This window comes from Budorcas taxicolor, chromosome 1, assembly GCF_023091745.1.
Source record: "Budorcas taxicolor isolate Tak-1 chromosome 1, Takin1.1, whole genome shotgun sequence".
Taxonomy (NCBI): Eukaryota; Metazoa; Chordata; class Mammalia; order Artiodactyla; family Bovidae; genus Budorcas; species Budorcas taxicolor.
In genome coordinates, this window is record NC_068910.1 from 136,905,541 (window position 1) to 136,932,430 (window position 26,890).

A 26,890-nucleotide genomic window follows, 5' to 3' on the forward strand; every position below is an offset into this window, starting at 1 on the left:
TGTCATAAACCTCATTGTTGTTCGGCGTCGGGAGCCCCTGAGGTCAGCTGCTTCCCTGGCGTGTGTGCTGTGATGGTGCTTGTAGGGTGAGAGCCCACAGGGGCCTGAGGGGTTCTGCAGGTGAGGAAGTGGACTCTACCACTGCGAGGCGGAGCATGCATGACTGCCACAGCTTCCCGGCCTCTTGGGAAACCGCAGGGTCTGGTCTGTGCTGTCAGGACTGCAGCCTGAGGCTCGCAGGGTGTGTCCAGCTCCCTGGGGCCTCTGGTGGCCCCCCCTTCCTATCCAGCCGAGAGCCCAGTGGAGAGCAGGGCGGCGAGTGGCTTGGGCAGCTCTCCTTCTGGTCTTGAGGTTTCCCCATCTCTGGAGTCAGCCAGGATGGACTTAGGGAGGTTTGATCAGGTGAGAGGCAGTTGACTTTGGCCTAGCTGCAGAGAGCGCCCATGTCTTTGGAATGCTTTCTTTGGATCCCCGGGTCTTCGTGGCCACAGGTGGCTGTGTGTGGCCCACCTCCTAGCTGACAGTGTGTGCATTGTCCCCACTGGGCAGTTGAGAGCAGAGAAGTCCTTTTCTCAGGAGACTCATGTGATTTCTTGGTACCCAGTGGGGAGTTTGGGGCTCACAGCCCCAGGTAAAGGGACCTCAACTTTGTTCCCCACCAAACTGGGTGAGTCCAGCCAGACAGTCCCAGAGAAGCTTAAACTCATGTGTCCACAGCAGCACACCATTCTGACCTGTGACATTAAAGCAGAGACCTCTCTGGTCTCGCCTCTTGCCTCTGCCTTTTAACTGTCTCCCTCCCCAGTCTGGCTTGGGAGGGCCATGCCTTCTGCAGGCCTGATCTTATTAGTCTTGTGATCAGTAACTTCTCTGGTTTCCTGCCAAGACCTGGCACTGGAATCTTCCATGAAGTGTCCCCAGACTGCCTTTCCAGCCTCATCTTCCCCTGCACCCCTCATATATCCTTTACTCCAGGCAAACTGTCTCACTTTCTGCTCTCCCAGCAAGCCTTCTAGGCTTTCATGTCCCTGCCTTTGCTATTGCTGGTCTCTCCTTTTCTAATGCCTGTTCCCACACAGACAGACTCTGCTTCCTATCTGCTTTTCAAAGTCTGTTGTGGACTGGACTATATCCCCTCAAATTCCTTAGCCTCCAATATGATGGTATTTGGAGATGGGGCTGTTGGGAGTCATTAGGGTTAAATGAGGTTATAAGGGTGGGGTCCTGGCCTCCTGATTGGATTGATGTCTTATCAAGAGGGAGCCACAGCAGAGCACTGTCTCTCTGAGTGAGCCCAGAGGAAAGGCCCCGTGAGTTCACAGAGAGAAGGTGGCATCTGCAATCTGGGATGAGAGCTCTCTTCAGAAACCGAATCTGCCTCCACCTTGATCATGGCCTCCAGCCTCCGGAACTGAGAAAGTCAGCATCCATGGTTTAGGCCTCCCTGGCATTTGTTAGGCAGCTGGTGCAGACGAAGGCAACCTGCCTCCCTCCCCCCTACAAATACCATCTCTCTGCACCCACAGCACTGCCTCTCCCTCCTGGACACTTGGCTCAGGCTTCCTGGGATCCTTATTGTTGTTAATTAATTTCCACCACTAGTCCGTCAGCAGTTTGAGGGTAGGGACCTTGTTTTGCTTATCTGATTCAGAGTGCCAGGTATTATATGTTTAGTCAGTTAATAATTGAATGAATTAATACACATGGACACTCACCCCCTACTCCTTGCCAGTTGGCTGTTAGACTGCAGATAGTCCTTTTGTGGCTACTTTTCAGAAATTTCTGCTCTTAGTGATCATTTAACCTGATCCCTCCAGGGTATTAACATATGGAAGGTGGAGGGGACTCTTGGTGTCATTTTCTCACCCTCATTATGCCTTGGTTTGCCTGAATGTGTAGCTTTTCTCAGCTCGGTTGGTGAGAGGAAAGGAATTGCTGTGATAGCACAGAGGAGAGCCAGGCCAGGGTCAGACCCAGTCCACCATGACAAGGAGAGAGAGCATGTGTCCCTAAGCCTTCTTGGCTTTGTCTTCTCCAGGAAGAGGCAGCGAGTCCTCTGTCTCGACCCCAGCCTCACAGAGGCTAGGTGATGAAGTGGGTCTCTCATGGGTGGCGGTTGAGCACAGCCCAGAAAAGCCCAGGTGGCATGTCCCATTAGGTACCAGGACAGCCAGGTGGCGACAGAGCCATGGAAAGGAGCCAAGTCTACTGAGCGGTGCTTAGTCACTCAGTCATGTTCGACTCTTTGTGACCCCATGGACTGTAGCCCACCAGGCTCCTCTGCCCATGGGATTCTCCAGGCAAGAATACTGGAGTGGGTGGCCATTGCCTTCTGCAGGTTTAGTTCAGCTCAGTTGCTCAGTCGTGTCCAACTCTTTGGGACCCCATGAACCGCAGCACGCCAGGCCTCCTTGTCCATCACCAACTCCCGGAGGCTACCCAAACTCATGTCTGTTGAGTTGCTGATGCCATCTAATCGTCTCATCCTCTGTCGTCCCCTTCTCCTCCTGCCCTCAATCTTTCCCAGCATCAGGGTCTTTTCAAATGAGTCAGCTCTTCGCATCAGGTGGCCAAAGTATTGGAGTTTCAGCTTCAACATCAGCCCTTCCAATGAACACCCAGGACTGATTTCCTTCAGGATGGACTGGTTGGATCTCCTTGCAGTCCAAGGGACTCTCAGGAGGCTTCCCCAATGCCACAGTTCAAAAGCATCAATTCTTCGGCGCTCAGCTTTCTTTATAGTCCAACTCTCACATCCATACATGACCACTGAAAAAACCATAGCCTTGACTAGACAGACCTTTGTTGGCAAAGTAATGTCTCTGCTTTTTAATCTGCTGTCTAGGTTGGTCATAACTTTTCTTCCAAGGAGTAAGTGTCTTTTAATTTCATGGCTGCAGTCACCATCTGCAGTGATTTTGGAGCCCCCCAAAATAAAGTCAGCCACTGTTTCCCCATCTATTTCCCATGAAGTGATGGGACTGGATGCCATGATCTTAGTTTTCTGAATGTTGTGCTTTAAGCCAACTTTTTCACTCTCCTCTCTCACTTTCATCAAGAGGCTTTTTAGTTCCTCTTCACTTTCTGCCATAAGGGTGGTGTCATGTGCATATCTGAGGTTATTGATATTTCTCCCGGCAATCTTGATTCCAGCTTGTGCTTCATCTAGCCCAGCGTTTCTCATGATGGTGTCCATTGCCTTCTGCAGGGGATGTTGTTAAATCCAGCTGCTCCGATGCCCTGCCTGAAGCCCCTGGCAGGTTTGGTACCTGCTTTGCCCTTTGGCTCCGACTGCCACACTTCTCTCCCCTTTCTCTACTCACATGTGCTAAAGGTATTCCCTGAGTTGTCACTCATACTCCTTTTGCCTTCTCTTCCCCCAGATCATTGCATTTCCGTTTCCCCATCTTGCAGGTCTCAGCTCAAGTGCTGCTTGTTCCAATGGCCCTCTCTGCGCCCCCCGTTTCAGGGCCCCCCACAGTGTCACGTTGCCCCGACACTGAGTTTCATCCCCACAGCCCCTCCTGCTGGCTAAAGTCATCCTGTGCAGACTGACAATGACACAGAAGTGGAGCCCTGGCCTCCCATTTCCCTGCTGTTGTCTGCAGTGGGGAGAAGTGCCTGGCATACAGTGGGGGATAATAACTATTTGTTGACCCATCGAAAGAATGCTGATTTGTTTGTCGTGAACAGGGAGGTTTCTGGTGTCCTAGGACTGTGTGCAGGGGGCACTGGCTGTGGGTGCTGCTGGAGGGCAGTCCCTCGGTGGGGCTGGTATGGCACTGCCCTGGGCCTGGAGGGAGTGCTCGGCTATGCTCATGCCAAGCAGTGCCTAGAGATCAGCTTCTTAGGGGAGCCTCTTCCCTCCTGAGTGGTTTGCTTCTAGCAGTATTGAGTTTCCATTTTTATGACAGCATCTGAAGCCTCATTAGATGCAGAAGGAAAATTTGGTGCAGGTCCAGATTTTTCTTTCAAAAAAGAGAAAGCTCTGTCCTTGATTAGAACCTCACAGCTCTGCCTGAGCTCAAAGTGCTTTTGACAGTCGGGAAGACCCTAAAGTTGTAGAGACCTTGTTTATATTCAAGGAGTTTCAGTTACCAAGCATCATGGCTGTACTTCAGATGTAAGTGGAGGTGTAAGTATTTTAAAAAGAAGTAAAATCGCCCTCTCTTCCACAGAAAAGGAACATTCTTTTTTTCTTGGTATGTGTTTGCTGTTTCTGTGACCAGTCACAGACACTCCTGGCTTTATAGTTGAAAAATCATTTGGAAATAGTTTTAAGATTGTTCAAGTCTTCCTTCACTGACAGTTACCAGACTCTTTACTTGGATGTTCATCACTGGAGACTTGAATAATGTCACAGGTAACTGTTAGATGAATTGTTTAGGGGGAACTTCATCTCCTAATGCTGGACTGGAATATTCATAAGGTACATTTGCCCTGACCCAGCATTCCAGGAGCCAGACCATAAACACTGACCTCTGAGTAGGGGAGAAAAGGGGCAGCCCATGGCCTCCCTGCTTAATGAGAGCAGTGCAGGTTTAGAGAACAGGCCAGCCTCCAATCACTGGACGCCCTCATGCCAAGAAAAGGTTAAAATGTCATATATTTCCGTAGGAATGCCGAACTTTTTCCTTGATGCAGGCATTCAGGAAATTAAACCACAAGAAAGGCCAAGTCGAATTTCTTAATCCACCCCAAACAATGAAATGTGAAGTGTGGGTTTATGGTTGGAAAGTGACTGGGTAAAAATAGCACCAACTGACTCAACACATCAGCCTCCTCAGGCTCCCAGAGCCTCTGATGCGTGTGGACTCTGCTCACAGACGCCCGTGTGGTTGGCGCTGGCCTTCCTTTGGGAAGCCGGGGCAGCCCAAGAACTCGGTGCCTGTTTCTTCATCTGCTGTCTGTGTTCCCTGCTCTCTCCATACTCTATTCCAGAAGCGTCCGGTCCAGGCTCACCAGTGTCCTTTGGTGGACATGACTCAGAGGGAGGCCCCCTGGCTGCCTTTGGTGTTGGGTTTAGATGGTCTCTGTGTTTGGGGCTGTGGCATCTTATTGCCTTCAGCCATCACTGTCCACCGGAGGTTTACATAGTTGCTCACCTGACCGGGGTGGGGAGAATTGCTCTGCCTCGGGCTATATCTCCCTTGCCTGAGCTTTCCTGTTTGTGCTCTCCCATCTTCATGTATCTTATAGCTAATCTTTTGGGGATTCCTCTAGGCCTGGAGCTCTGCTGCTGCTGCTGCTGCTAAGTCGCTTCAGTCGTGTCCAACTCTGTGTGACCCCATAGACGGCAGCCCACCAGGCTCCCCCGTCCCTGAGATTCTCCAGGCAAGAACACGAGTGGGTTGCCATTTCCTTCTCCAGTGCATGAAAGTGAAAAGTGAAAGTGAAGTCGCTCAGTCGGGTCTGACTCTTCGCAACCCCATGGACTGCAGCCTACCAGGCTCCTCCATCCATGGGATTTTCCAGGCAAGAGTACTGGAGTGGGGCAATTTGGCCTCTGAGAGGCTCATCCCAATAGACCTGAGGGTTTTTATAAGCTGCTCAGATTCCCAGAGCACCTACCACTTGCCTGGAACTTCCAAGATGTCCTCAGCAAGAGGAGATGGGGAAATTATAGTATAAATGCAATTAGATAAATAACAGGAATGGCTGCCCGGGTGGCTCAGCCATAAAAAATCCACCTGCCAGTGCAGGAGACGAGGGTTTGATCCCTGGGTCAAGAAGATCCCCCGGAGAAGGAAATGGCAACCTATTCCAGTATTCTTGCCTGGGAAATCCCATGGACAGAGCAGCCTGGTGGGCTACAATCCATAGGGTCGCAGAAGAGTCGAGTATGACCTGGCAACTAACAAGTAATAGGAAAAAGAAACCAGATGAGAGCAACTCCTAGCTTACTGTCTGCCTTTTCTTTTTCAAAAACATGTATTTGGAAATCCAGAAAACCACCTTATGGTGAAGTAGGAGAAAGGTAGAAGTTTCTAGAAGGACTTGTCTTAGGAAAAAGAGTATAAAAGTGAGTAACTCTGGCTAGTTCAAGAAGACTCTTAAAGAGCCTGGTATGTGTGCTGAGTTGCTTCAGTCGTGTCCAGCTCTTTTGCGATCCTGTGGATTGTAGCCCACCATGCTCGTATGTCCATGGGAGTTTCCAGGCAAGAACACTAGAGTGAGTTGCCATGCCCACCTCCAGGAGATCTTCCTGACCCAGGGATTAGACTAGTGTCTCTTACCTGGATTGGCAGGCAGGTTCTTTGTCACTAGCACCTGGGAAGCTTGAGGTCGTGGCAAAATGTCTTAAATCTGATCGACTTTGCCAGGAAATGGCTATTTTCTGTGAGGTAGTTAATTAGTCCCTTAAGAAACATTTTTAACTTAAAAGCAATACATGTCCATTTTGAAAAGATGGAGAAGTATTTCAAAAATAACATTTTCTTCTAGTTGCATATGTGTGTATGCACACACACATATAAATGTATAATATAAACATGTATTTGGCATGCTGATTATGTATTATTATATTATGTTTTAACATATTTATTTTGTCATTACAAATATATATATGGGAGGATATTTAGAGTATCATAAAGAAAATTTAAAATAATTTGTAATTTACTATGGGGTGAGGGAATGTGATTGCTTGTCCCCAAAGATGACCTCCTAAGGAGCCACCCCTCCCAGCCTTCACACCTGTGAGCAGTCCCCTCTGCTGGAATGTATGCAGGCTCAGCGGCTTGTTTCTGGTGGACAGGACACAGTGGAAGTGATGCAGCCTGACTTCTGGGGCTCGGTCACTAGGAGCTCTGTGCAGTTTCAGCCTTGGTCTCTTGGGACACTGGTTCTTGGCAAGCTCCCTTTTAGAATCCAGCTGCCCTGCTGGGAGAAGCCAGAACCCCAGAGGGAGCCCACATGAAAGTGGTCTGGTTGACAGCCCCTGCTGAGCTCTTTGCTGACAGCCAGCGTTGACTGCTAGCAATGTGTGTGATGTGGCCATCCAGCCCAGCTGAGCCTTCGGAAGACTGCAGCCTTAGCTACAGTTTCCTGGTGTCCACACAGGAGACTCCAGGTGAGCGCAGCCCAGCTGAGCCTAGATAACCAACAGAACCATGGGGGAGGATCACACTCTGTTTTCAACCACTAAGTTTTGGGGTGGTTGGTCATGTAGCTATAGATAACTAGCATCAGTTCAGTTCAGTCGCTCAGTCGTGTCCGACTCTTTGTGACCCCATGAATCGCAGCACGCCAGGCCTCCCTGTCCATCACCATTTCCTGGAGTTCACTCAGACTCACATCCATCGAGTTGGTGATGCCATCCAGCCATCTCATCTTCTGTCGTCCCCTTCTCCTCCTGCCCCCAATCCCTCCCAGCATCAGAGTCTTTTCCAATGAGTTGACTGTTTGCATGAGGTGGCCAAAGTACTGGAGCTTCAGCTTTAGCATCATTCCTTCCAAAGAACATCCAGGGCTGATCTTTGAAATGGACTGGTTGGACCTCCATAGCTGGTTTCAAAGTAACCAGGGTTAAAGGGAGCATGATGTGGCCAAAGGACTCAGGTTCTAGGGCCTGGAAGGCCTGATGTCCTGCTCTGTCACTCCCTAAGGCCAACTTTTGACCTTAGTTGTTTCCAGTTGTTAAATGGAAATTGGGAGATAAAAGTATTCCAATGTCTGACACTTAGTAAGTACTAAGGAAGTGTTAGTTTCTATATGGTTGTATTGAATAGTCATGGAGAACGGTGATAAGGGAACATTGGAAACAGCAGTGGCAGCAGCAGCAAATATATAATTAAAAGGCTTCTATAGTTACATTTTTTGCAGCTGTGAATAATGTCATTCGTTTCTGAACCTCACCACACTTAACATAGTATTGGGTGCACAGAAGGGACTTTATGACTCGCCAGTCCATTCTGAAGGAATCAGCCCTGGGATTTCTTTGGAAGGAATGATGCTAAAGCTGAAACTCCAGTACTTTGGCCACCTCATGAGAAGAGTTGACTCACTGGAAAAGACTCTGATGCTGGGAGGGATTGGGGGCAGGGGAAGAAGGGGACGACAGAGGATGAGATGGCTGGATGGCATCACTGACTCGATGGACGCGAGTCTGAGTGAACTCCAGGAGTTGGTGATGGACAGGGAGGCCTGGCGTGCTGCGATTCATGGGGTTGCAAAGAGTAGGACATGACTGAGCAACTGAACTGAACTGAGGCATGGCTGAGGTCAACACAGTGAGGAGGGTCTTCCACGCCCAGTGTAATCTGTGCTATTCTGAGGACAAGCAGCCGGGCTATGAGTGAGGGGAAAAGGCCACTTCTGTACAGAATTGCAAGCAGGCAGGGCTGGGAGGGTTTGAAAGAGTAGCTGCTGCAATGTTCTTGTCTTTACAGTCTGGGAAAACTGACATCCAGAGGGCAAGTGGCTCGTCCGAGGCTGGACACAGTGGCAGAGTCAGGCCAGTGCTCCAGGGCTCTAACTCACACTCACCCAGAGTTACTCAGTCCACATTTCATTAAATAAGGCAGAGCATACTGCATTTTAAAAAACAGGGGATCAAAATGAACATCACCAGCAATGTGACAAATTGTGCCTCCTGGTATGATGGAGTGAGAAGAAACCAGTATCACTTCTGTGCTATTCCTAACAAAGATGAATAACCTGAATCTAATCAGAAGGAAACATCAGTTAACCCAAATTTAGGGAGATTTTACTAAATAATTGGCCTGTGCTCCTCAAATTGTCATAGGTCCTGGAGGCCAAGGAAAGACTGAGAAACTGTTTCATACTGAGTAGATGTGACAACCAAATGCCATTCTGGGCCAGAAATTTTGTTTTTGGTTTTGGACAATTGACAAGTTTTGAATGGGACTGTAGATTAAAAGGCAGTGATGTTTTAATTTCCTGGGTTTAATGGTTGTACTTTTATGATGAGAATGACCTTGCTTTATAGGAAGTACCTAGTGAATCTTTTTTTTTGCTTTCATCTGCAATGATGTCAATTTGGCATTATATTTTATGTCTTTCATTTAAAATTAAAACAAGTAATTTTATTGAAAACCAAAAACTAAATTGATTAAATTCAATTAAAATGAAAGAAATGAATCAGTGCTTAAGTACAATTTGGTAGATATTTTCAGTTGTTGGATCTGTGATGGGAACTGTGGTGCACACTAAGTTACAAAAAGGATTTCAAATGAAGATTGGAGACTGGACTCCCAGCTTGGGGACCAGTCTTTTGACTTCTCTACATTTTCGGGTAATTCTTAGATTCATAGTAGGAGGGGCTCCTCTTAACCTTGGTACCAAACAGGGGTGAAAGCACTGAAGCATAGACTGTATCTTGTATGGGAGAAAGCTACAAAATGGGGACCATAAACCCTACTTGTAAGGATTAAATTAGGTAAAAATATGTGAAAATGACCTAGTCCAGTTCCTAGTTCCCAGGCATATGAGAACCTCACTATTTTATAGATGATGGTAGATAGTTTATCTTTTTTTAAATTGAAGTATGGTTGATTTACAATGTTATGTTTCTGATAAATAGCAAAATGATTCAGTTTTATATATTTATGTATATATGTATGCATATAAATTTTTCTTTTTCATATTCTTTTCTATTATAATGGAATATTAAATATATACCTGTTAATCTCAAATATCTAATTTGTCCCTCTCTCCCTCCCTTCCTTCCCCTTTGGTAACCCAGGTTGGGAAATATGTTGTGGGCGCTAGAACTTCCACAACAGTGAAAACTTCTTTGGTATACTTTTTCTCCAGTTTGTGGTCTGTCTGGGACACACGTCACACCTCCCAGGTCTGCTGCACCCAGAGCCCCTGTCCTTGCGGCAGGCCACTGCTGACCTGCACCTCCGCAGGAGACAAACACTCAAAGGCAGGTCTGTCTCATTCTCTGTGGGGTCCCTGAGTCCTGGTGCACACGAAGTTTTGTTTGAGCCCTCCGAGCATCTCTGGTGGGTATGGGGATTGATTCTAAACGTGATTTCACCCCTCCTACTGTCTTGTTGGGGCTTATCCTTTGCCCTTGGACATGGAGTATCTTTTTTTAGTGGGATCCAATCTTCTCCTGTTGGTGGTTGTTCAGCGGTTAGTTGTAAATTTGGAGTTCTCACAGGAGAAAATGAGTGCACGTCCTTCTACTCTGCCATCTTGTGTGCCCGTTTGGAGGGTACAAACAAAACCTCATGCATGCCAGGACCCAGGAGAAAGGAGCAGTGACCCCACCAGAGACGGAACCAGACTTGCCTGTGCGTGTCCAGGAGTCTCCGGCGGGGGCATGGGTTGATAGTGACCTGCCGTGGGGTTAGGGGCACTGAACACAGCAGCCCTGGCAGAAGCCCTTTGAAGGAGGTCGCCATTACTGCCATTAACCCTGCTGATTGAGGGCTAGCTACCTGTCAGGCTGTCAGTAACTGATAACAGGCAACTCTTCTGGTGCTTACTATACTGATCATAGTGCTTAGAGTACTGGTCTAAGTGTTTTACATAGAGTACATCATTTAATCCCAAAAGCCAACCCTTGAGGTTATTATGCTCATTTTATAGAGAAAGAGAGTGGTTGTCTGAGGAGGCCTCAACAAATAGCTGAGAAAAGAAGAGAAACTAAAGGCAAAAGAGAAAAGAAAAGATACACCCATCTCAATGCAGAGTTCCAAAGAATCGCAAGGAGAGATAAGAAAGCCTTCTGAAGTGATTGATGAAAAGAAATAGAGGAAAATAATAGACTGGGAAAGACTAGAGATCTCAAGAACATTAGGGATACCAAGGGAGTGTTTCATGCAAAGATGGGCACAATAAAGGACAGAAATGGATGGACCTAACAGAAGCAAAAGATATTAAGAAAAGGTGGCAAGAATACACAGAACTATACGAAAAAGATCTTAATGACCCAGATAACCACAATGGTCTGCTCACCCACCTAGAGCCAGACATCCTGGAGTGTGAAGTCAAGTGGGCCTTAGGAAGCATCACTATGAACAAAGCTAGTGGAGGTGATGCAATTCCAGATGAGCTATTTCAAATCCTACAAGATGATGCTGTGAAAGTCCTGCACTCACTGTCAGCAAATTTGGAAAACTCAGCAGTGGCCACAGGACTGGAAAAGGTCAGTTTTCATTCCAATCCCAAAGAAAGCCAATGCCAAAGAATATTCAAACTACTACATGACTGCACTCATCTCACATGCTAGTAAAGTAATGCTCAAAATTCTCCAAGCTAGGCTTCAGTAATACGTGAACTGAGAACTTCCAGATGTTGAAGCTGGTTTTAGAGAAGACAGAGGAACCAGAGATCAAATTGCCAACATCTGTTGGATCATTAAAAAAGTAAGAGAATTCCAGAAAAACATCTGCTTCATTGACTATGCTAAAGCCTTTGACTGGGTGGATCACAGCAAACTATGGAAAATTCTTAGAGATGGGAATACCAGATGGCCTTCCCTGCCTCCTGTGAAACCTGTGTGCAGGTCAAGAAGCAACTGTTAGAACCGGACATGGAACAGTGGACCGTTTCTGAATTGGGAAAGGAGTACATCAAGGTTGTATATTGTCATCTCGCTTATTTAACTTATATGCAGAGTACATCATGCAAAATGCCAGACTGGAGGAGGCACAAGCTGGAATCAAGATTCCCGGGAGAAATATCAATAACCTCAGATATGCACATGACACCACCCTTATGGCAGAAAGAGAAGAGGAACTAAAGAACCTCTTGATGAAAGTGAAAGAGGAGAGTGAAAAAGCTGGTTTAAAACTCAACATTCAGAAAATTACAATCATGGCATCCAGCCCCATAACTTCATGGCAAATAGATTGGGAAACAATGGAAACAGTGACAGACTTTATTTTCTTGGACTCCAAAATCACTGCAGATGGTGACTGCAGCCATGAAATTAAAAGAAGCTTGCTTCTTGAAAGAAAAGCTATGACAAACCTAGACAGTGTATTATAAAGCAGAGACATTACTTTGCCAACAAAGGTCTAGTGAAAGGTATGATTTTTCCAGTAGTCATGTATGGATGTAAGAGTTGGACTATAAGGAAAGCTGAGCACCGAAAAACTGAGGCTTTTTTTTTTAAGTTTTTAAAACTTTTATTTTATATACAAAGAGCTAGTATTATTTCCGCCTAAGGTTGATGAAGAGGAACTAAAAAGCCTCTTGATGAAAGTGAAAGAGGAAAGTGAAAAAGTTGGCTTAAAGCTCAACATTCAGAAAACGAAGATCATGGCATCTGGTTCCGATCACTTCATGGGAAATAGATGTGGAAACAGTGTCAGACTTTATTTTTTTGGGCCCCAAAATCACTGCAGATGGTGATTGCAGCCATGAAATTAAAAGACGCTTACTCCTTGGAAGAAAAGTTACGACCAACCTAGATAGCATATTAAAAAGCAGAGACATGACTTTGCCAACAGAGGTCCGTCTAGTCAAGGCTATAGTTTTTCCAGTGGTCATGTATGGATGTGAAGAGTTGGACTGTGAAGAAAGCTGAGCGCTGAAGAATTGATGCTTTTGAACTGTGGTGTTGGAGAAGACTCTTGAGGGTCCCTTGGACTGCAGGGAGATCCAACCAGTCCATTCTGAAGGAGATCAGCCCTGGGATTTCTTTGGAGGGTCTGATGCTAAAGCTGAAACTCCAGTACTTTGGCCACCTCATGCGAAGAGCTGACTCATTGGAAAAGACTCTGATGCTGGGAGGGATTAGGGGCAGGAGGAGAAGGGGATGACAGAGGATGAGATGGCTGGATGGCATCACTGACTCGATGGACGTGAGTTTGAGTGAACTCCGGGAGTTGGTGATGGACAGGGAGGCCTGGCGTGCTGTGATTCATGGGGTCACAAAGAGTCGGACACGACTGAGTGACTGAACTGAAGGTTGATGTGCTGGATGAGCCATCTAAGGAAGTTCGTTTAGTCCAACTTAATGAAGCCAGTGTCCTTCACATACTGGCGGAAACACTAGTGGCACTATTTCCAGATCAGACCGTGCCAGTTTGAGCAGACCTGGCAAGAGCAAGAATCCTGGCCAAATTTTCTTGATGGCTCCAGTGAAGCTGCTGGTGACCCATGTTGCTTTCTTGGCTGCAACGAGGTAAAAGACAGAACTGATGCTTTTGAAATGTGGCATTGTAGAAGACTCTTGAGAGTCCCTTGGACTGCAAGGAGATCCAACCAGTCCATCCTAAAGGAGATCAGTCCTGAATATTCATTGAAAGGACTGATGCTGAAGCTGAAGCTCCCATATTTTGGCCACCTGATGCGAAGAATTGACTCATTGGAAAAGACCCTGATGCTGGGAAAAATTGAAGGTAAGAGGAGGAGGGGACGACAGAGGATCAGATGGTTGAATGGCACCACCGACTTGATGGACATGAGTTGAGCAAGCTCTGGGAGTTGGTGATGGACTGGGAAGCCTGGGGTGCTGCATTCCATGGAGTCCCAAAGAGTCAGACATGACTGAGCAGCTGAACTGAACCGAATCAGGTGTGTACTCAGGACTATGACTGCTGGATCTTATGGCAACTCTATCTCAGTTTTTAAAGGAACCTCCATACTGTTCTCCATAACAGCTGGACCAATTTACATTCCCACCAACAGTATAGGAATGTAAATTTTTGTTTTGCTTGTCCCCACATCCTCTCCAGCATTTGTTATTTGTAGACTTTTTGATGCCTGCCATTCTGACTGGTTTGAGGTAGGACCTCATCAGGATTCTGATTTGCATTTCTCTAATAATTAACAATGTTGAGCATCTTTTCAAATGCTTTTTGGCCATCTATATGTCTTTTTTGGAGAAATGTCTGTTTAGGTCTTCTGCCCATTTTTTGATTGGGTTGTGTGGTTTTTTGTTATTGAGTTGTATGAGCTGTTTGTATATTTTGGAAATTAAACCCTTGTTGGTTGCATGATTTGCAAATATTTTCCCCCAGTCTGTATGTTGTCTATTCATCTTGTTTATGGTTTCTATTTTTTTCTAATGTGTCATAAAAAAACAAAATTATGTGACATATTTTCAGAACTTCTGGCTCAGGGGGTGGGAAACTTGGAGAGCCATTTGATCATTGGCAAGCCAGTTTACAAACCATCACAGGTGTTCCTCCTGAAAAGAGTAAAACCTTTTAACCTTTTAGAAAGAAAATCAGTTTTTTTTTTTCCTCGTGTTTCAAAAGGTAAGAAGGTGGGTAGATCTTCACCTGCCTCAGAGAAGTATTTCTGGATTCATAAAGTGGAGAAACTGATTTTCTTTCCCTTGCAGGTTGCCATGATGTAAATTTCTGGGCACAAGGGATGTTGTGTGGGGCCTCTCTTTCCTTGACTCCTGCATGGTCTCAGGGAGAAGTCAGGCGTGTGCCCGAGAAGTTGGCTCTTCTCTTCCTGATCCACTTACCTCCTGGTGTAAGCATTTCGGTGGTGTCCATCACTTCCTTCAGGTCCTCCTGCTGTATCAGCTAGAGGAGGAGGCTAAAGGAGACCCGTGGCCTTGAGTCTGAGGGTGATGGTGGGCTACATGACTCCATTTGAGAAGGATGAGTCTGCTGGGTGAAAGGGACTCAGACAGTTCAGCCCCAGAAAAGACTGATGAATCTATTGTTCACACCAGGAAGAACAGCTGCCAAAATACAGAAGCCTTCTCATTCAGTTCAGTCGCTCAGTCGTGTCCGACTTTTTGCAACCCCATGAATCACAGCACGCCAGGCCTCCCTGTCCATCACCATCTCCCGGAGTTCACTCAGGCTCACGTCCACCGAGTCAGTGATGCCATCCAGCCATCTCATCCTCTGTCATCCCCTTCTCCTCCTGCCCCCAATCCCTCCCAGCATCAGAGTCTTTTCCAGTGAGTCAACTCTTCGCATGATGTGGCCAAAGTACTGGAGTTTCAGCTTTAGCATCAGACCCTCCAAAGAAATCCCAGGGCTGATCTCCTTCAGAATGGACTGGTTGGATCTCCCTGCAGTCCAAGGGACTCTCAAGAGTCTTCTCCAACACCACAGCTCAAAAGCATCAATTCTTCAGCGCTCAGCTTTCTTCACAGTCCAACTCTCACATCCATACATGACCACTGGAAAAACCATAGCCTTGACTAGACGGACCTTAGTTGGCAAAGTAATGTCTCTGCTTTTTAATATGCTGTCTAGTTTGGTCATAACTTTTCTTCCAAGGAGTAAGCATCTTTTAATTTCATGGCTGCAATCACCATCTGCAGTGATTTTGGAGCCCCCCAAAATAAAGTCTGACCCTGTTTCCACTGTTTCTCCATCTATTTCCCATGAAGTGATGGGACTGGATGCCATGATCTTCATTTTCTGAATGTTGAGCTTTAAGCCAACTTTTTCACTTTCCTCTTTCACTTTCATCAAGAGGCTTTTTAGTTCCTTTTTACTTTCTGCCATAAGGGTGGTGTCATCTGCATATCTGAGGTTATTGATATTTCTCCCGGCAATCTTGATTCCAGCTTGTGCTTCTTCCAGCCTAGCATTTCTCATGATGTACTCTGCATAGAAGTTAAATAAGCAGGGTGACAATATACAGCCTTGACGTACTCCTTTTCCTATTTGGAACCAGTCTGTTGTTCCATGTCCAGTTCTAACTGTTGCTTCCTGACCTGCATACAAATTTCTCAAGAGGCAGGTCAGGTGGTCTGGTATTCCCATTTCTTTCAGAATTTTCCACAGTTGATTGTGATCCACACAGTCAAAGGCTTTGGCATAGTCAATAAAGCAGAAATAGATCTTTTTCTGGAACTCTCTTGCTGTTTTGATGATCCAGAGGATGTTGGCAATTTGATTTCCAGTTCCTCTGCCTTTTCCAGAACTAGCTTGAACATCTGGAAGTTCACGGTTCACATATTGCTGAAGCCTGGCTTGGAGCATTTTGAGCATTACTTTACTAGCGTGTGAGAAAGAAGTGGCCAAGGTGCTGGAACCTTGAAAGCAAAACTTCTTGTGCTTGCTTAGGTGTTGCTCAGAGACCCGTAGGTCAGCATTGTGCTCTAGCACACAGCCAGGCCGCGTGCAGAAAATGTGCCCTGAGTGTCAGAATGGATAGAGACAGTTTTGGGGTGTGCACTAGCTCACTGGGGTCTGGCCATGTCTGACTTGGCTCACCTCACTAGTGACCATTCCAGGTTTAGGGGAGATATACTGGGGCAAGGAGCCAGGCAGGGGGGAAGTGTGAGGCAGGCGATGGACAGGAGTCCTGCACAATGACTGACCTGGACTGGCAGATACAGATCTCAGTGGTAGGCCAGCTCGGAACAGCTGTCCAAAGAGGACTGCTTTCTACCACTGCCATCTCCAAGGGTCTGTGAGAAAAAGCCTACTCACAAAGAGCAGAGACCAGGCATGGTCACAGAGTTGGTGAACAAAGTCAGAATGTGGTCCTGCCCCCAGCAGGAAGGAGAGCTTACAGGTTTGGAGACAAGAAACAAGGTCTGTAGCAGATACCAGAGCGCGATAAGCTATGGGGAAGCCAACAGGGGCCAGGGACCTCCATACAATAGAAATGAAAGAAGTGGGGAGGGTTGGGCGGATAGTCTGCTATTCTGCTTTCCAAATCTAAAATTCAATTTCCCCTGCATATTGAACTTCATAAAGAAGTGCGTGAGCTATAATTTCATATTGGCAAGAGAAGTGAGAAGAAAATTGAGGCCGGATGTTTTATGTGTTGTCTTCTATATATGTCCCTAAAGTTTTTCAGCTGAGTTGGAAATAAATTCTGCCCTATCCTAAAGGATATGATTTATACCAAGTCACTGAAGGTACTCAGGCTGGAGACTCATGTTGCACTGTTGCTGAGGCAAAAACCATGTCTTTTCATAATGCTCTGTTTTGTCCACAAAATAGGAGCTGATAGTTGTAAAAAATGTTATAGCTGAGCTGTAGCTAACACTCCATGCTTAATTTTGAGAGGGGTAAATAGGGCTAGAAGAAAGAATTTGCTGTATAGTTAATACATAAAACTGACTGTGGTCATTAATTTCAACCTCTTGGCCCCAAAGCCTTTCACCAGAGCTGCTAACAGGTCGTATAAATCACTCTTATGAGCTCTGTTTCCTTTCTCTTCCCCTCTTCCCTCAGGGGAGGGGGCTGGCCCCTGATGTGGAAGCATCGCTTAGCCCCAGGGACTTCTGAGTCAGCAGACCTGAGCGCTGCAGCATCCTGGCTTCCAGGGACCGAAGGCCGGGGAACGTGGGGCTGAAGGGCAAGCATGGGGCTTCAGAACCTCCTTTCAACTTATTTTGTGGCATGAAACCTCTTTTTTTCTGAAACTTCTCCATTGGCCCTTGCTCACTGAAGGGGAACCCCAAGAATCTTCAAGGTCCTTGAGGATGGGGTGGGGGTGGTTTGAGGGAGGTGGCTGTGGGAAGTGGGAAACCCCTTCTTGGCCCATGGGAAACCTCGTGTCTGCCAAGATGCTCTGGAGCTGTTTGGTATTTTCACTCTTGATGTGGTGGCATGTCTTGTTTTTAAAGATAACAGAATTTGAAAAAGGGCTTCAGAGATGTCTGAAGGCTTTTCTCAGAAACCTGTGTGAGGCAAATCTGTGCTTGCTTTCAACTCTGATGCTTCCTTGCTAGGTCACCCTAGTCAAGTTGCCAAAGTTTTCTGAGCCTCAGCATCCTCACTTGAAGATGGGAGATCCTGATACCCGCCAGGCAGAGCAGAGTGGAGGTTCGTGAGCTGAGGCAGTGGTTGTAAAGCCCCAGCATGGGCCTGGCACAGGCCTCCCGAGGGAGGGAGGGAGTATTTGGCTGACCAGGCTGGAGGAGCCCCAGCAATCTGAGCCCTTGGCCCCTTGGCATATTCCACTGTGTTCCTTTGTGCCAGCTATGCCCATAGTGAGCCAGCTGTCCTGCAGCTGGGCCCTGCATGGCAAAACGGATGGAAAAGGAGCTCTGCAGGGTGGGTAAAAACCCTGCTGGGAGGGCCCAAGTTCCCTGTTGGATGTGAGAACCACCTGTTGGATGTGAGAACCACCCCAGCCTGTTCCACTCTCAGATCCCCTCAGGGACACAGCTGGGTCTGTGCAACATGACGGCAGGCCCCTCCATCAAGCATGGCCTGACACCCTCTAGCGAAAGAAGCTGGGTTGGTGTGGCTGGTGTGACACGTACAGACTCTCTCCTCCCCTCCCCGGTCAGGAGCCTCTTACCCTTGGAGGAAGTATCCACCCCTTTCAGCTCCCCTTTGACCCCTGCAGGTCAGAGGTGCTGCTGAGCAGCAGTTAACAAGCTCCAGAGGGTGATAAAGCAGGTGGCAAATTGCTGCAATCTTGCCAAGCAGACAGTGAGAAAGGGCCCTCTTCCAGAGCAGCTGCTTCCAGGTCCCCAGCTCATGACGCCCTGCGTAGCTCGGGCTTGTCATAATTTCCCTTCCTCCCCGAGCCCCCTCCCAGTTAGTGGAAAGCTTGCGCTGATGTTCTGAGATGAAAGCCCTCTGATGTGTTGTAAATCTTTATCTCTGGGAAAGCCGTGATGCTCTTTCAGGGCTTTCAGAAGAGGAGAGAATGCACTTGCGTGGTTCATCTGCCCGGGAGAAGGCCTGTCTGCTGCCCAGGATGGGAGCCAGTGCTTACATAACCAAGCACATCTTATCTCTTCAGCATTTCCTGACCTCTGTTATTTTGTATGTGTTAAGATGTGTCTATTGTTTCTGGGGATAGGAGAAGGGAGGGGAAAGGAAAGGAGGTTTTTTTTAAATCCTTTTGTTTGTTTGGGGCTATCCTTAATTACTCACCCTGGGTTGTAATTCCATCCATGGTCAGATGACATGCCTTGTGGCTGGCTTAATTGGAGGCGGATGCTGATCTGTCCCAAGCCAGTTTCCAGTGGGGAATGTTGACTTGGGAACCTCCCAGCTGGTTGTAAGGCCGTGGACATTGCCTTCTGCAGGCACTTGTGCCGAGGAATTGACCCTACTGTCCAGCCAGGCTGGTGCTCAGGGCCTCCGACACAGAAGCAGGGGTGGACCTCCTGAACCCCAAGAACAACAATCGGAACCTCCTCAGTGCTGGCCAGAGTCAGGGTGGTGCAGTAATGGGGATTTGAAGGTCTTGAAAGCACATTTTGAGCCAGCACTTGGGATCTTGTCTTTCCTTTTCCAGCTTGTTAGAACTGAGTGGTACCACTCTGTTAGCCTGTAACTGGATCATGAGAGGGTGAGGCGGGCAGACCTGTCCCCTTGTGAAGATGGCACCCCACTGTTTACTTTATCCTCTGGACTTGAAGCTCAAGAGGAAGTGTCTTAGACCAGAAAGCCACCCAGGTTCTGAGCATCTTTGCCCAGCTTGAGTTGACATATTCAGTGGATCCTGTCTTGTGATCACATGTTCATCAGTCCTATGTGACCTCTGTACCACCTTCTGTTCCTTGTAGGCAGCAGTTCTTCCGTTTCCTGGAGTGGCCCAGGCCAGGTCACCAGGGCCGTCATCTTCATGGACACTAGCGTTTAAAGCTCCAGCTGCTGAGCCATCCTTTACGGAAAGGCCTGGGCCACCAGCCTCAGGGAGCTGAACTCATCTGAGGAGGACGACCAGCCACAAGCGTGTTCCTAGAACACGAGGTGCTCACACTGGCCCCTTCGTAACACACAAGCCAGGCCTCCTCCTACCTGAGAACATGACCTAGGCACACACTGACACTTCAGTTTTTGTGATTTACACAGATACTAAGTCTGAGGGGCTGGTTGAAATGCCCTTCACCCAACTAATTGGATGTTGCAGCAAACACATTCCCAGGCATGCACAGGTTTGATCGGAACAGAGGATGCTAGGCATGGAACAGACAGTGTTGGACTAGTGGTTGCTGTGTCTCTCACACCAGGCACTGAGTCAGGTTCCTGCCCCCTTTTGAATTTAACAGCTCAAGGTGTGTTTTTAGAGGAATGTAAAGACTTGTTTGCAAGGAAGGTAAAGAATCTGCCTGTAATGCAGGAGACCCAGGTTCAATCCCTGGGTGGGGAAGATCTCCTGGAGAAGGAAAGGGTAACCCGCTCCAGTATTCTTGCCTGAGAAATCCCATGGGCAGAGGAGCCTGGTGAGCTACAGTCCATGGGGTCTCAAGAGTCAGATGTGACTTAGCAACTAAAAAGATTTGTTTAAATTCCTGCCTGATGTTAATGTGAGAATACAGAGAGCCATTTTCCCATTCCCACAAGTTGACTACAAACTGGGCATCATAGAAATCTCTTTTCTTTCTTTGGCTACTACTTATTTATCTTCAGGTTTATATTTTCATGGGATAATAGGTGAATCCTTCACGAGCTAATTGTGTGGGGTGCCTGGTGAGTCTTGTATAAAACCTTCTGGCCCATTACACAGTGACTTCTGCTCCCTAGAATTTCATGGCTTGTGCTGGGAGTCAGGGGAGGGGGGCTAGTTAACATGAGAGCATCAGTTAGGGAGTCAGAAGACCTGAGTTCTGAGATCAGCTTTACCACTTAGCTGGACTGTGTGATCCCTGACAGGTCCTCCTTCTTCTTTGGTCCTCAGTTTCTCCATCTGTACACAGGCCTCAGTTATTATTGGGTTTTCTTTTCAAATCTGTTATCCTAGATTATTCTGTCCTCTACCTTTTTGCTGTCTTCTCATGGAATTTTAACTTGGTGGACATTCAACAGCCAGAGCTGCTAGCCATTCTTTTGCGTTTTGTAGATGACTAGTCCTTCTTTCAGAGAAGGCAATGGCAACGCACCCCAGTATTCTTGCCTGGAAAATCCCATGGATGAAGGAGCCTGGTAGTCCATGGGGTCGCAAAGAGTTGGACATGACTGAGCGACTTCACTCTCACTTTTCACTTTCATGCATTGGAGAAGGAAATGGCAACCCACTCCAGTGTTCTTGCCTGGAGAATCCCAGGGACTGTGGAACCTGGTGGGTTGCTGTTTATGGGTTCGCACAGAGTCAGACACGACTGAAGTGACTTAGCAGCAGCAGCAGCAGAAGCAGCAGTCCTTCTTTGGGGCTTCCATGATAACTCAGTGGTAAAAAATCCGCCTGTCAATGCAGGAGACATGGGTTCTATCCCTGGGTCAGGAAGATCCCCTGAAAAAGGAAATGGCAATCCACTCCAGTATTCTTGCCTGGGAAATCCCATGCACAGAGGAGCCTGATGGGCTATAGTCCATGGGGTCATAAAGAGTCGGACATGACTTAGCGACTAAGCAACAGTCTTCCTTTTGCTCAGGCATCCTCCCCCATGCTTTATAGATTGCATCTTCTCTTTGTTTTGGGGGCAATTATCTCATTCATTTGTACCTTAAATTTCAGTGGTCCTGCTGCTGTCATTGCAGCTATCCTCCAACCAGCATCTTCTCTGGGCCATCACTGGTTGCCACTTCCACGTATCACCCTAGTTTCATCCTCAACACAACTTTCAACATTATATGTAAAACCTTCTGGATGTAATTCCCATAGAGAGTTGACTATACCAAATACCAGAGAAACCGGGCCCTTTAAAAAAAATCAAATCTCATCCTAATGAATTCCAGCATTCCTGGTAAGCATCTTCCTCTTTTCAGCAGTGACATTTACAACTTGGCCTCTTACTTCACAATTGCATAAAAGGACAACTGCCTGGACAGCTGCCTACACGGTAGAGCGGGCTGTGCTCAGGGAGCGGCCGGTCTGCTTGAATAGAAGGGCGTGTCCTCCTGCCTCGATCTGAAAGGTGACAACCAGGTCAGCCTTTCACATTGGTGTGAAGGGGTCACTTCATGCTGGCACTGCTGTCTCTTTCCTTCCTAATCAGGTAACCTCATGTGGTGAGGGCTCTCTTTAAAGACGTGTTCCCAATTTTAAGCAAACCCTTCCTGAAAGGTGCTTTACCAAGGAGGAGTTACAAAATATATTAAAGCATCTCAAATCCATGTATCTTATGGCTGTGTGTGATCTTTCCAAGTTCACTCCCAGTCATTCCCTGGACTGGGAAGGTGCTCAGATTTATTGAGGGGTGTATTAAGACAAGGCCAGGACTCTGGCCAAGTGCAGGAACTGGGTCTCCTCAAGAGACACCTCATGTCCTTGAGCTCTGCCCGGGGCCTGTCCGGACAGGCCAGGGAAGGAGGCATTTCCGGCTGCTTCAGGCAGATTAAGTGGGATTTAGATGATCTTGAAAAACCAGAGAGTACACACAGCACACGGTAGGCTTTCAAGGAAGAATGACTGATTGACAGACTGAATGGGCCTCTATCAGGAATTTCTTTATAGTGAACTGCTTTTATGTGGGGGACCTCCACGTAGTTCCCATTTGGCCAGGCTGTCACTCTGCAGGGTCTTTGGCACGTCTGTGTGCTTCCAGCCCCTGTGCAGGTAGCACTGGAGCCAAAATCTGCCTCCCTGGAGCTCCTCTCTCCTCAGAGCAGAATCAGGGGCTACTCGGGAGAGCATGCTGGGCTTTCAAGTCAAGCCAACCTAGGTTCAGATCCCAGCTCTGACACTTGTTGGTTGAAGGACTTGGGCTATGTTTTTAACCTTTAAAAGCGAAGACATCACTTTGCTGACAACATTCCGTATAGTCAAAGCTATGGTTTTTCCAGTAGTCACGTATGGATGTGAGAGTTGGACCATAAAGAAGGCTGAGTGCTAAAGAATTGATGCTTTCAAATTGTGGTGCTAGAGAAGACGCTTGAAGAGTCCCTTGGACAGCAAGGAGATCAAACCATTCAGTCCTAAAGGAAATTAACTCTGAATATTCATTGGAAGAACTGGTGCTGAAGCTGAAGCTCTAATACTTGAGCCACCTGATGTGAAGAGTCTACTCATTGGAAAAGACCCTGATGGTGGACAAGATTGAGGGTAGAGAAGAAGGGAGCTGCAGAGGACGAGATGGTGGGATAGCACAAGATGGTTGGACTCAATGGACATGAATTTGAGCAAACTCTGGCAGATAGTGAAGGACAGAGGAGCCTGGCATGCTGCAGTCCGCAGGGTCACAAAGAGTCAGATACCACTTAGTGACTGAACTATAACAAGAGGCCTCTGGTCCTTCATCTAAACGTGGGAATAACTCCACTTATGTTGGGTGGTTTTGAGAACTGAAACTATTGCCTGTGTAATAATACTGGACACTCAGAAACCACTCGGAGAAAGTGTTGTTCTTTTGTGGCCATCGCTCATATTATTGGAAGTCTCCTAGGGCCATGAATGAGGGTTCCTCTTCTTTCACAGCCCTGAGGACGCCACGAAACTAGCACCAGATCCTTGAGGCCTCCCCCCTCCCCCTCCCCCTCCCCCTCCCGTGATACTGTGCTTTCTCTGCTTGGGTGATGGTGCTCCCCTGCCCCTGTCTCATGAGGGCTCTGCTCTATCTTGTAAAAGAGCTGCCTGATACCTTGGGTGAGGGAACTCGGGATGCAAGGGATGCACCAGTAGACAGGTGAGAAGTGGCTGGAGCGGATGTGTGCGGCGGGGGCACCCATCATGACATGGCATGGTTGCTACTCATGCCTAGACATTCTCTCCTGGGAGACAGTGTCCTTCCTGAAGGTCGCCATCGGCTTCCTCCCCTCTGTTGTCCAGGGCCACCTCTGAGAGCAGCAGCTGCCCCGAGACTCTGCCCTGTGGCCTCTCTTGTCCGTCCTGGTTTAGAGCAGCTTCTCAGGAGGCAGCCACGTCACCATAAGGGCTTCCAGCCCTCCAGGCTCCAGGGTCATCACCCTTCCCACAAGGGCTTCCTGCCCTCCAGGACCCTTCCCAACTTCTAGGTGGTGGTTATTGTGATTGCTGTGTTTAGTGCAGGAGGCAACAGTTTTGCTCACATTTATGCGTGTGTGGGCAGTGAGAAGGAAAGCTGGTCGCAGGGTCCACGCTGGCCTGGGGCCCATTCTCCTCCACCCACTTCCCACAGGGGCCCGAGAAGCAGCCCATTGCCCTCTGGCCTGGGCAGCTGGATGCTCACCTACTCTTTTCAGAAAACTCACATGGGATGTCAACTAAGGTTTTGTTCCTGCGTCACAAAGGAAAATAGGACAGGGACTACTGAATCAGCTTTTCTTGGATCATAAGCTGTGATTTCTCCATAAACTAGGTAATGGCTGTTGAATTCCACAGCTGTTCCTGAGCATTTACTGAATGCCAAGCCCTGCACTATGAGTGGGTGGAGGCTGAGATGCCAAAGATGGAGTCCCTGTCTTTAGGGAGTCTCCATGGGTCGTGGGTCCTGACAGCCCCATGCTCTGCATCTGGGCTGGTGAAGGGCTGGTGGAGAGCCAAGGCGGGCACCTGGTGTTCTTACTTCACCACTCCTCGTCTGCTAAAAGTCTTCCTTGACTGCCTCAAGCTCTAGCAAGTTCCCTCCTCTCCAGACCCTGGCTTCCTGTGGCGCCTACAGCCCAGATGATGTTCCCTACCTGTTATGTAGTCTTCTCGGCATCACAGCCTCACCAGGCACATCACATCATATGCACTTCAGCAAATGAAACAACTGAAGCTTAGAGAAGTGAAATAATCCGCCCAGGATCACAGAGTTACTCGGCCGCAAAACTGGAATCTGCTCTCACATGGTCTGATTCCCAGGCCAGGGCTTCTCTTAGGACAGGGTACTTACTGTCCATCCTCACTTGACCCTGAGAGGCCCCTCTTCCATGTCACATCAGCACTAGGTACCCTTCTCTGATTTTGTGTCCTTCCCTGAGGGCAGGGCCCAGTCAGCCTGGTGTCTGATCCCCTGCTGGCGCTGCCGGCCCAGACACTCCGATAGGCCCATTGGATGAAGGATGGAGAATGAGCTCAGCACCTCTCTCCTCCCTTCTCGCTCCTCAGTCATCTGCGGGCAACGGGAGCAAACAGCTCTTATGAGCCAGGTGTCTGTCTAATTATAGCTGAGTTAGTCTTTTAGACAGTGGATTAAAAACATAACAGGATCTGAGGTCTTTTAGCTGGTTCTGTCTGGGTCAGCATGCTAACCCCACACATATCTTGGTTTGCAAAAATAGTAATAAGAAGCTGAGGCAACAATGACTTATGGGTCATTTACTACCTGTACCGCAGAGAGAAGCACCAAGACAATCATCTAAGCTCGAGAATTTGGTCACCTAGTTTTACCGTGTGTGTCTGCGACCAGGAGGGAAGCTATGAGGCAGTTGTCTTCTTCTGTGAAGGCTTCTAGTGAGTCTGGGGTTGCTGGGAGATGAAGGGCCTTTGTTTCTGGTGGTGCCATTGCGTTATTTGGCGATAGCAAGAATAATCCGGTACACTTTCTGCACCTTTCACTTCATTCTCTGTTAATGACTGAGCCTCCCGGGAGGTATGTCCCTGTCTCATTGTTGTATTGTTCTTTCCTCCAGAGATCCTGCGGATAATTCAGCTGGACCTAGACCTCAAGTACAAGACCAACATCCGGGAATTGTTTGAGGAGTTCGACAACTTCCTGCCAGGCGCCATCATTGGCATAGCGCGGGAGATGCAGCCGGTGTACAGGTGGGTGGGAGCAGCTGGCCTGCCCTCCAGGAACCCTCCCTGCCTTTTACCACCCCCACCCCCCACCTTCCGCAGAGGGGATCGATGGGTCTCCGTCTTTCTGCACTGAACATCCTGGGGACACTTTTGTACTTATTGTTTATAGTAAATAGTTTGGGCAGCGGGGTCTGCACCAAGACCATAGATGCTTACTTACCTCATTCATTTGGGAGAGTTGGTGACATTTTTTCTTGTGGAAAGCCCAGCCATTTGGGTTCTGGTTCAGCTCAGAATTTTAAAATCTCCGGCTCTGTCTTACACTGGAGGTGTCGAGATGCAGCTTTAACTTGCTTGTCTGGTGATGAACGAAGTTTTCTTGGCCTCTGAGTCACCAGCAAGCCCTCCTCTGTGTAAGGGGGAGCAGGTTTGTCAGTGTTTTTCAGGGAGGGAGAGGCTGCACAGCTTTCGTGCACAGATTGGCATCGACCAGTCAAGTCAAGAGTGCGTTCTTGTTCCTCTATATAGTTTTTTCCTTATCAGGTGATCAGCATAGAGAAACTCCAGCACTGAGAACCGGGAGACACGTTCAAGAGTATTCACTGTGGCCTCATTTGTAGTAGCCCAAACCGAAAACAGCTCAATGCTCATGGACAGCAGAATGGATAAATATAATATATTCATCCAGTTGAGTACTTGAAATAAAAATGAGCAGACGGTACCCACGTGCACTGATAGGCAAGACTAACCTGTGCTGTTTAGGGATGTATATGCAGTGGTAAATGCCATAAGGAGAACCGAGGGATGATGGTCCCAAATGGCAGCGGGACAGCTACCTGCGGAGTGGGTGGGGAGTGGGAGGGGCGTGGACCCAGGTGGGCATTGCCCCTGGTTGGCTGCAGTGCTTTGCGCTCCACTTGAGGGGCTGTGCATGTGTTTGCGTGTATTCCTTTGTGTGTAATATATGTCTTACAATTTAAAAACGTTTAAAAAGAGAAGGAAAGGCAGAAGCACCTGCAGGTTTTCATTATAAACCAGGCCCATGACCCTGGGTACAGAGACTTCCACATTGCTGACTATTCCTCCTCTGGGCAGAGCCATAGCTCCCCCAGAGCCTGGAGCTGGGGTTTTGCTGCCCTGTGAGCTGACCCACCCTTGGTTCTCAGTGCATACCCTCATGCTGACTCCCAGTGGGCATTCCCAGAGCCAGGCCCAGTCTTTGGAGAGCCGCAGGGCAACTAGTGACTCAAGAACACGCATGTCTTCTTAGAGGAGAGTGACAGCCTCGGCTTGGTTGTAGTTATTTGCAAGACCCTGATCACATAACAGGAAATTCCTGCAAGGCCTCTGAGTGAGTCGATAACTCATGGGCCAGGTGGGCTGTTTCCCTTACATAATCCCCTCACAGGTTGCCCTGGAGTCACGCAGTAGAGCCCCTTACTCTGCTGTGCGTGGGGAAGAGGAGACTTTAGGCAAACCCCTGCCC

General features: G+C 47.9%; 1 protein-coding gene across 1 annotated transcript in view; it reads left to right on the top strand.

Annotated features, from left to right (window-relative positions):
* The window catches only part of XXYLT1 (xyloside xylosyltransferase 1), a 178,780-nt gene that overhangs the window by 75,039 nt on the left and 76,851 nt on the right, over positions 1–26,890 (top strand). The window contains exon 3 of the mRNA XM_052642338.1: positions 25,296–25,428. Within this exon, the coding sequence (XP_052498298.1) occupies positions 25,296–25,428 (133 nt within the window). The remainder of the gene's footprint in view (positions 1–25,295; positions 25,429–26,890) is intronic.